Genomic DNA, 9,967 nt, shown 5'->3' with positions numbered 1-9,967 from the left:
TCGCTTGCCCCTTTGGGTGACGCTGAGTGGGACCCGCGCGGGGCCCGACCGGGGATCTCTGTCTCTCTGTCGTTCCTCTGGGAACCCGGTGTGCATCGTTCTGGAGGCCATGGCGCGGCAGTGGGGGCCCTCCATGAGGGCGGCCGAGAAAGCGGGTTGCGTGGTGAGCGCCTCCCGGGCCGGGCAGGCCGAGGCGGACTCGTGGAGCTGCAGCGGAGTGATCCTGAGCCGCGGCCCGGACCTGGTTCTGTGCCACGGGGGCATCTTCACCCCCTTCCTGCGGGCCGGGAGCGCGGCGCTGACCGCGGCCGGCGCCTCCTTCCTGCCCAGCGACAGTTGCGATGACGACCTGCGCCTGCACGTGCAGTGGGGTCCGGCAGCCGCGAGCCCCGCAGGCCGCGCGGAGAGGGCCCGTCCCGGCTTGTGCACGCCCCAGTGCGCCGGCCCGGAGCCCGACCCGCCGGCCCGACCCCGCGGGCGGCTCCTACAGTCCCCGCGGCCCGCCGAGCTGCTACTGCTGCTGAGCTGCCCGGCCTTCCGAGCCCACTTCGCGCGCCTCTTCGGGGGCGAGGCGGCCGAGCAGTGGCGCTTCGCGAACGCGGCGCCGGACGACGAGGTGTCGGAGGAGGAGGAGGAGGACCAGCTGAGAGCGCTGGGATGGTTCGCGCTGCTGCGCGTGCGGCCCGAGCCGGAGGAAGAGGAGGAGGCGGCGGCGGCGGAGGAGAGCGGGCCGGCCGTGGCCGTGGCGCCTCTCGGGGCCGTGCCCAAGGGCGCGCCGCTGCTGGCCTGCGGCTCCCCGTTCGGGGCCTTCTGCCCGGACATCTTCCTCAACACGCTCAGCCGCGGCGTGCTCAGCAACGCCACCGGCCCGCTGCTGCTCACCGACGCGCGCTGCCTGCCGGGCACCGAGGGCGGCGGCGTGTACGCGGCAAGGCCCGCGGGGGCGCTCGTGGCGCTGGTGGCCGCGCCCCTCTGCTGGAAAGCCCGCGAGTGGGTGGGCCTCACGCTGCTCTGCGCTGCCGCCCCTCTCCTGCGCGCCGCCCGAGCCGCACTCGGCCGCTTGGGTCCCGGCCCCCGCGCCCTGGCCGCCTTCCTGCCGCAGGAGATGGGCGCGCCGTGGGGCCTGCCTCTCCGAGACCCCGGCCCCCCGTGGGCGGCTGCGGCCGTGCTGGTGGAGTGCGGCACCGTCTGGGGCTCCGGAGTGGCCGTGGCGCCCCGCCTCGTGGTGACCTGCCGACATGTGGCCCCTCGGGAGGCGTCCAGGGTCCTGGTGCGCGCCACGCCCCCTAAGTAAGGCCCGCAAGGTTGCCCCAACTGCCCGCCCCGGGGGTCTCAGATCGTAACTCTGAGGATAATGGAGGCCTTCTGGCGTCATGCTGATGCTTTGACGGCGTAGCGCGGACAGAGACCTGAGTCGCTGCGCTCATCCTCGGCGTTCACAACCTTAGTGTAGGGCTTTCGGGGCCTCCTTCTTGGCAGGGGGTGAGCTGGGCTTGAGCAAAATGTCAGGCAGCTCTGGATTGGTCTCAGCATCCCTGGCTGGGCCGGTGTCTCTGAGCACCCTCTCCCAGCTTGAATTCCTTCTGAACTCTGCTGTCTCATAGCCCTGCTCCCACACACCACTAGGCTCCTTGGATGGTGACTTCCCCACGCTGTTCTGTCTCCCCTCAGAGGGGTGGTGAAGTCTCAGAGGCCCAGAATGCTGCCTTCCTGGAATCAGGAGAGGAGCCTCTTAATCTTACTTGATCGCTATCTTAGACCTTAAGCAGAACTTCCCATCCCCGTAAAAATTACATGTGTGGAGTTACACCTAGTTAGAATGTGGGAATGGGGCGGAGCCCACAGCCGCACTGGAACAATCTTTGGATGATCCTGGCAGCCAGGTTTGGACTTCAGTCACTTCCATCTCTGCAGGGAAAGGGCCCTTGGCCTTCTTTCCTTCCTTTTGCCTGGTAGCAGGGACAGCAGCCTTAGCTTCCTGGCTTAGTTTCTAGGATGCGGTCTGTTTCTGGGACCTCCCAGGTGCCAAACTTAGGCAAGAGCAGAGCGGTATTGCGCCTTTTTGTTAATGCCTGAGGTTCTGTACCCGGCTCAGCCCAGCCTTGCAGCCCAGGCCTTTCCAAATTCCTCTACTGAATTTCCAGGGTTAACCTCCCCCCCCCACACCCCCGGCAGGCAGCAGGACAGCCATGGTGCTATAAGGAAGAGGGTAATGAGGATTTCCAGCAGGAGTGGTGCCCACTCCCCCTCCCCTGACAATACACACACTTGTTTCTGGGGCGCCCACAGGGTCTGCTGGAAGCTTTTCCTGCAGTGTAGGACAGGGGCCCCTCTGTGATCCCGGGCAAGCCAGTCTATGCTGCCTCTCCCTGAGTTGACTTGTAAAGTCTTGGAACACAGTCTGGGACACACTGAGAGCGGAGATGTGCTAGGGTGTATGTATGTATGTAAACAGGGACACAGCGTTGAAATCCTATGCCTGCCCCACCAACTGGCAGGATTGTTTTCCTGCAATGAGACCATGAAGGAAAACACTGGGAATGTGTGCCCTGGCTTCTGCCACTTAACCGTGTGACCTTGAGGAAGTTACTCAACCTTTCCGGGCCTCAGAAGTGCCATTTCAAATGGCGCTAACACCAGCGCCTGGTTCTTAGGGCTTTGATGGGAACTAAATGAAATGGGGTGCACAGAGCATTAACACCTGAGCCGGCCCACAGCGCTCTCCAGGTGTCAGGGGTTAGGAATATGGTGAGACGCAGGGAGCTTACATAGAAGTGTGAAGCTTATGTTTGGAAGTACCCCAGGACGGCTGAGGGATGTGCCCAGAGATGCCTGCCTGGCACGTGTCAGGGCCAACGCCAGACCCGTTAACCCCCAAGTCCATGACTTCTAGAGTCACTCTCATCCCCTTGCTTCCTCCCAGCGCTGAAGGGTCAGAAAGCTAGCGCTCACTTTGTTTCCCTTGCTCCTAGGAGTGCCACAATCTGGGGACGTGTGGTGTTTGCCACCCAGGAGACCTGTCCCTATGACGTAGCACTAGTGAGCCTGGAGGAGGACCTACACGATGTCCCCCTGCCGGTACTGGCTGAGCATTTCCAAGAAGGTAAAGAACAGGGTGCCCTGTGGTCTGTGGCGGACCTCAGGAAGCAAAGTGCTGGGCACTCGAACCCTCTAGATTGGGGGCCCGGTTCCCTAGGCGGGCTCCCTGCCTTGCCCCTGACAGAATGATGACGGTGGCGTGAGTCTGGGATGAAGTCAGCCTGCCTTCAGCACTCTGGTTGGGTTGCTCTTGGAGGTTTCCCTGCTTGTGCCCAGCATGCGTCAGGTCCTAGGCGCGGTGGGGGTGTGTGTGTTGGGGGCAGGTGGTGGGGTCCCCATGAAGGGTAAGGCACACCTTTTTTCCCCCTGAGGCCCTGCAGCAGTGTTATGTGGAGGGGCTGAGCTTGGGGGCTCCTTAAAACACCGCGGGCCTGCCAGAGCACTGTTCTGCTTTTGAGGCCCCAGTGGCGTGGCACACTGCCTGGGGAGTGCCTGAGGTCTCCAAGTGGGCATCTCCTCTGCCACTTGCTAGCCCTGTGTCCTTGGACAGGCAACTCCTTATTCTCTGCCTCAGTTTCCACATCTGGAAAATGGGGATAATGTTCCCTGCTCCCGGGCACTGTGAGGTGTGGGTAGGGCACTGTGAGGTGTGGGTAAAGCAATTAGCCTGTAAAGCAATTAGCTGCGTGCGCCATGCACGAGCACTTGGTAAAGGAAGTTACTGGCAGGTTCTTGGTCGTCGTCATGACCACCTTTTTTTTTTAAATTTTTTTTAACAAAGAGACTTCTTAGAAAGGAGGAGATAGGTATTAATGTCACAAACATTTATTTTCATTTTTTTTTTTTTAGGATTTTATTTATCTGTTTGTCAGAGAGAGAGAGAGATCACAAGCAGGGGGAGTGGCAGGGAGAGGGAGAAGCAGGCTCCCCATGGAGCAGGGAGCCTGATGGAGGGCTTGATCCCAGGACGCCGGGATCATGACCTCAGCTGAAGGCAGATGCTTCACCAACACAAACATTTATTGAGCACGGGGCTGGGTACCAGGGACCCTGAAAAGCAGCTCCCCGGTCCGGCAGGGACATGAGGGCCAGAGAACAGCCTGATGTCAGGAACAAGTGGTGAGCAAGTGCGGGGAGCTCAGTGGATGTCCTGGCTTCTTCCCGTGGGGACCTGGGGCCAGCTCCCTGGAGGCGGGAGTATCTGAGCAGCAGGGCAGGTTTGGGACTTTGGAGAGGGCAGGGAGCAGGATGGGGAGCGTGAGAGTCCTATCAGACAGAGGTGACTCCCTGCCTTTGCCTTCCTTTCTCTCCGGGCAGGAGAAGCTGTCAGCGTGGTGGGCTTCGGCATCTTCGGCCAGGCTTGCGGGCCCTTGGTGACCTCAGGCATCCTGTCCGCTGTGGTGCGGGTGGACGGCAGACCGGTGATGCTCCAGACCACCTGTGCCGTGCATGGCGGCTCCAGTGGGGGACCCCTCTTCTCCACCTGCACAGGAGACCTCCTGGGTAAGCAGCCCCTTCGCCCTCTCCCAGCCTTACCCTTGCTGGAGCCTCAATGCCATCTAGTGAGTGCTGGGCATCCTGCCCCGGGAGCCACCCTTGGCCTGGGACGTTGGTGGGCCCGATGCCCAAGAGGTAGTGAGCCCAAGTTGCCAGGCACTTGTGCTCTCGAGGGCGGAGAGGGACAGACGCTGAGCAGGGAGGGAAGAGATCTGAGTCCCGGTTTCTTCTCTGCCACTAAGCCACCTGTCACCTCAGGTAAGTCCCCACACCTCGTTGGATCTGTGACACTCAGGAGTTGAATTAGTCCAAGAGTCACAGGTCAAGTGAATGAGTGCAGGAGTGAAGACAGCAGGGAGTGGAGCGTCAGGGGTGACGCAAGGTGAATGGCACCCCACTCCAGCACCCCGCGGCCTCCTGACACAGGACTGTGGGGTTAACATGGCCCAATTCTGCAGCTGTTCACTAGCAACTGTGACCCTTTTTTAAAAAAAATATGTGGTTGTTAAATCTTTCCACTTTAAAATTTTGGTAATAAAAAACAAAATAGCCTGTCCATTAAAAAAAAAAAAAAGCCAACTGTGAGCACACATGGACGCCTCCACCTGCACGCCAGCACCGGGACCCCCGCGGTGCTTCCCCTTCCCTTAGTTCTGAGGTCATGAGGAACCTCGCCCTGTGCTAGCTAGCGGGAGTGGAATCCCTTACTTCTTCAGCTGTGGAACACATAGTACTGGCGGAATCCCTACCTCACAGCCCCGTGAGAAACAGATTGACCAGCTAGAGCACAGTGTTGAAGTGCGGATGGTTCTTTCTGTCTTGAGCCTTTACGTGTCCCAGCGAAACACTTTTTTCCCAAGTTTCTTATGCACTTGCCCACAGTCTGTTGCCCACTGTAGAGCAGCCGGCAGACAGCATCTTAGCCAAGTGATGGAGGTCAGCTAGCATCACAGACGTGCCGACAGACCTCCTCCACCTCCCTGCGGGTCACCCGGAGAAGGGCGCGGGACGGTATTCCCAAGCACGTCAGACCTCATGCTTACTGTGAGGAAACACTGGGTGACCCCAGTGTGAGGGACCTTCTGCGGAACAGTTGACCCATGCTCCTCCAAGCGTCAAGGCCACAAATGGTGGGGAAAGACTGGAACTGATGCAGACCGGAGAAAACTCTAGAGACAGGAGCCAGAGGCTGATGGGGCCCTGGATTGCATCCGGGAGCAGAGAAAGCGCTCATGGAATCACCGGCGACATCTGAACATGTCCTGTATTTCAGTCACGAGCATTGCTCCAAGGTGACTTTCCTAGTTCTGAGGACCGTTTTGCAGTGACATGAGAAGCTGCGTGAGGGGCAGGCAGGGACTGTACTATTCTGGCAAGGCTCCAGGCTGGGGATGGGCCTCAGCTCCCATCCGTACGTCTGTCCCGCGGCTCACACCCCCTTTCCTTTTTGACCCTTCCACAGGCATCGTGGCCAGCAACACCAGAGACAATAACACGGGGGCCACCTATCCTCACCTGAACTTCAGCATTCCCGTCTCGGTGCTGCAGCCGGCCCTGTGGCGGTACAGGCAGACAGGGGACCTGGACGGCCTCCGCCAGCTGGACGGCGCCACAGAGCCTGTGAAGGTGGTGTGGCGGCTACAGCGGCCCCTGACCGAGGCCCCGCGGAGCAAGCTGTGAGGCAGCGTCAGGCCTCTGGAGAGAAGAGCCCCTGTTTTACATCACAGTGAGCAGCGGCCTTGGGATGCGGACGGGGCGCACCCCCCCACACCTTGTTCAGCTCTGGAATTGGGACCAGACCCCATGGGTCTCCAACCTGGCAGCCTTTTTTGGGGTGCCCTTTCGAGCCCTCACCTCAGTCTGCCCACTGGCACTAGACTTAGCTGTGTTATTTCTCCTTCTGGGGAGCCCTGTGCGGGCGCATAACAGCCCTGGTCCTGAGAGATGGAGGCCAGCGGAGGGCAGGGCCAGCCCCGGCTTTGCGTCTGTTCCCTGTCTCCTGATGGCTGCTGGCCACCAGAGCAGCTGTGTTACTGAGAAACCCTCGGCAGAGAGGCCGGCCCTGACCGTCTTTCTGGATCTGCTGCATCTCTAGGTGGAGTCCCTGAAGGTTAGGATTCATGGGTCTTCGTAAGTCGGGTGTTGCTGACCTCCAGCGGCACTCTGCCATAGTGCCTTTACTTTCCCGCCCATAAAATGGGCCTCAGGGATCTCACGGGGTAGAATGTGTCTCGCTGGAGGTTGGGAATAAAGAGGATGTCTAGGAGAAACTCTGCTTCTATATATCAGGTTCTTTTTTCGTCTTCTTTGTTGCAAAAGTTGAATTGGGAAGAGGAAACCACCAGGCACAGAAATACACCTTTTCTGTCCTGCTTTCTTGGCGGGGCTGTGAGCGCGGGGGATACTCTGATGCCAGATGGGCCTGGCCTCAGGCCATGGTGCCAGTCAGCACTGTTCGGGGCTCGCAGCCCCCAGAAGGTGGCGGTCTTGGCCGGGCAGTAAGGGCTTCCAGAGCAGCCAGGATGCGTCCAGGCCTGTACTAGGCCCTGAGGGTGGGTTGGGGAGTTCAAGGTATGAAGGAGACCATGGCAGCCCCAAGGAGCTAAGACCAGCCTTGCAAGTCAAGAACATGCACTGCATATCCAGGGTCCTGCACATGTCCCCCCCTCAAGAAATGACTGTGAGGTCATTGACAGGTTGAATGCCATTGTGGGGGTGGTGACTGGGGGACTAACTCTAAGCCAAGAGAATCGCCGGGAATACTTCGTTTCCAGCATCTGCCTGTTGAGTGTCAGCTGGACAACGAAAACTCCTGCGATGGTTGTTCTCCTCTTCACAGCTTCAGAGTGGTCCAGAGGCCAAAGTTAGCTTGAGAGAAACCCCATAGTAAAGTAGTGGCAGCAGGGGGTGAGGGCTGGGGGCTGACTTAGCTGGGGGTGGGAGGGGAACATTCCTTCCAGTGGGTATCAAGGAGCTCGGCATTCTGGGGAGACTGGTGTGTCAGCCCGTTAGTGTGATGGGCTGTGTCCTAGGGCCTTAGGGAGGGGGGATCAGGTAAGGTCTCCTCAAGGTGTCTTAGGAGCTGAACGCTGAGAGGAGAGTAGGTCTTCATGTGATGGCCTGGACACAGGCAGTTGTTCCAGTTGGAGAGCAGCAGGAACTGGGACAAGGAAGTGTGAGCCGTGTGTGTTCTGGGCAGTGCTAAGTGGAGGGGAATTCGAAAGGAGCAGGATGGTGGGCTGGGGAACCAGCTCCATGGGGCCAGGTCAGGGAGAAGATGGCTGAAGCAGGACAGGTGGGCATGGAGAAGACCAAGTGATGGGACAGGAGCTGGGACAACACCGAGAGAGAAAGGGGAGATGCGCCTGCGTTTCTGACGAGGACAGTAATAGCTGATGAGTTTGGGGGCAAGATGTTTCCTCGGGGTGTGTAGGACCTCAAGTGGAAAAGTACAGTGGGCTGTTGAGTAAGTAGATGAGTCGGGATAAAGCAGGATCCCCCCACCCCCAGCTCAGCAGCTTCAGACAATAGAAGTTTATGTGGGGTCGAAAGTAGCAGATTGGACCAGCCAGGAAGGGAAGGGGACTCTGGTGCAGGGGTGGTCAAGGGACTGAGACTCCTTCCCTCTGGTCCCGCAGAGTCCTCTGCCATGTCCTCTCCAACTGGCGGGTGGATGGGGGAAGAGACAGATCTAGTCCTGCTTCTTTCTCTTCTACTTTCCTTTTTTTTTTTTTTTTTAAGATTTTATTTATTGGGGTGCCTGGGTGGCTCAGTGAGTTAAAGCCTCTGCCTTCGGCTCGGGTCATGATCCCAGGGTCCTGGGATCGAGCCCCGCATCGGGCTCTCTGTTCAGCAGGGAGCCTGCTTCCCTCTCTCTCTCTGCCTGCCTCTCTGCCTACTTGTGATCTCTGTCAAATAAATAAAATCTTAAAAGAAAAAGATTTTATTTATTTATTTGAGTGAGAAAGAGTATGTGCCCTGGGGAGGAGCAGATGGAGAGGGAGAAGCAGACTCCTCTGAGTAGGGAGCCTGATGCGGGACGCGATCCCAAGACCCTGAGATCATGACTCGAGCCCAAGGCAGATGGTTCACCAACTGAGCCACCCAGGCGCCCCAATTCCTGCTGCTTTTTTAAAAAAAATAATTTTATTTTGAAAAAATTTAACATGCAGAAAGGTTGCAAGAATTCCCGGACGCCCTTCACCTAGACATCCGATTCCACTTTTGCCAAATGCCCCTGTGATGTTCTTTGTAATAAAAAGGTCTGATTTGGGATAATGAGTTACATCCACTCACCATGGCTTTGATTCCCCCCTTTGCCTGGAGCACTTCCTCACTCTTTCCTGAGTCTGATGCCCTTGATCTTCCTAAAGGAAACAGAGAATGTGCCTGAGCCTAAGTCTGTCCAAGCTTCCTCCTGATCAGATTCAGGATATGCCTCTTTGGTGGGGAGATCCCATTAGTGATGTCGTCTTATTGTGACCTACTGGGGGGTATGTGGCATATATTTGTGCTATTACAGATGATAATGTTGGTCATTTGAGTAAGACAGCACCTGCGAGTTTTCTCTGACCTAAAGGTTTTTTCCCCCTCTTTGTAATTAATAACTATTTTGTGTGGAATCACTTTAAGTGATATAAATCCGCTGTTCTTTACCCCACTTTCACCCATGATGTTTATCACCCATTTATGTCTGTTGGCTTGATAACCTTAATCATTACAAAATGGTCGTTCTTTATTTTCACTATTCCTCCAACATTTTTTAGTGGGCTTTCCCTTCCATTTGTTTAATTGTACCTGTTTGGACTCATGGATTCATATTTTCTTCTATGGATTATAATCTATTGTCATTATGTATTTCGATGCTGAAGTTGTCTGTTGCTTTTGTCTATGTGTTTTGAGGCTGAAATTGTCTGTTGGCTGGTGGGGGCTCCTTCAAACTAGCTTCTCTGTTCCTTCTTTTGGCATCTTCCCATCGTTCTTTGAGCACCGCCTTCCAAACAAAAATATGCTGGGCTTGCCTTGTACTTTCCCCGGAGCCAGACATTTCTCCAGGGTTCTGACTACCGGAAAATGATGTTTAGAAGCCAAGATCTAGGTAAAAGGTGTGCTTATGGTTCTGAGGTGTTGCTGCTTCTGGGGTAGACCCTCCGTCTGTATGTTTCGGTCTCTGTATATGGTAAGCCTTGAGTTATCACCAAGAGTACCGATTTGTATTAAATGCCACAAGGTTCCTTCTTGCTCTCCCCTATTCCTATGTGTTCTCCCTCCTGTCGGTGAGAAATACAGGTACTTGCTTGCTCCATTCCTTGCATGTGGTCGATCTTCTGACCCCCTTGGGTTGCCTCTGCCCATGCTCTGATGGTCTTCTCATATGGACCACCATTACCACTCCCCACAAATCTACCCACTGATTTTTTTTTTCCTACTT

At 56.8% G+C, this 9,967-nt stretch overlaps 1 protein-coding gene across 1 annotated transcript; it reads left to right on the top strand.

Moving 5' to 3' along the window:
* LOC111144901 (trypsin domain containing 1) lies at nucleotides 1-7,086 on the top strand. The gene is made up of 4 exons (XM_022499494.1): nucleotides 1-1,290; nucleotides 2,973-3,103; nucleotides 4,357-4,542; nucleotides 5,999-7,086. The coding sequence occupies exons 1-4, from the start codon at nucleotides 110-112 to the stop codon at nucleotides 6,214-6,216; spliced, it is 1,716 nt and encodes a 571-aa protein (XP_022355202.1). The 5' UTR covers nucleotides 1-109; the 3' UTR covers nucleotides 6,217-7,086.
* The last annotated feature ends 2,881 nt before the right edge of the window (nucleotides 7,087-9,967 follow it).

The sequence above is a fragment of the Enhydra lutris genome, unplaced genomic scaffold, assembly GCF_002288905.1.
Source record: "Enhydra lutris kenyoni isolate GAN:26980312 unplaced genomic scaffold, ASM228890v2 scaffoldscaffold12, whole genome shotgun sequence".
Taxonomy (NCBI): Eukaryota; Metazoa; Chordata; class Mammalia; order Carnivora; family Mustelidae; genus Enhydra; species Enhydra lutris.
The sequence above is the reverse complement of the archived record's forward strand: the minus strand, read 5'-3'. Positions and strand labels throughout refer to the sequence as shown.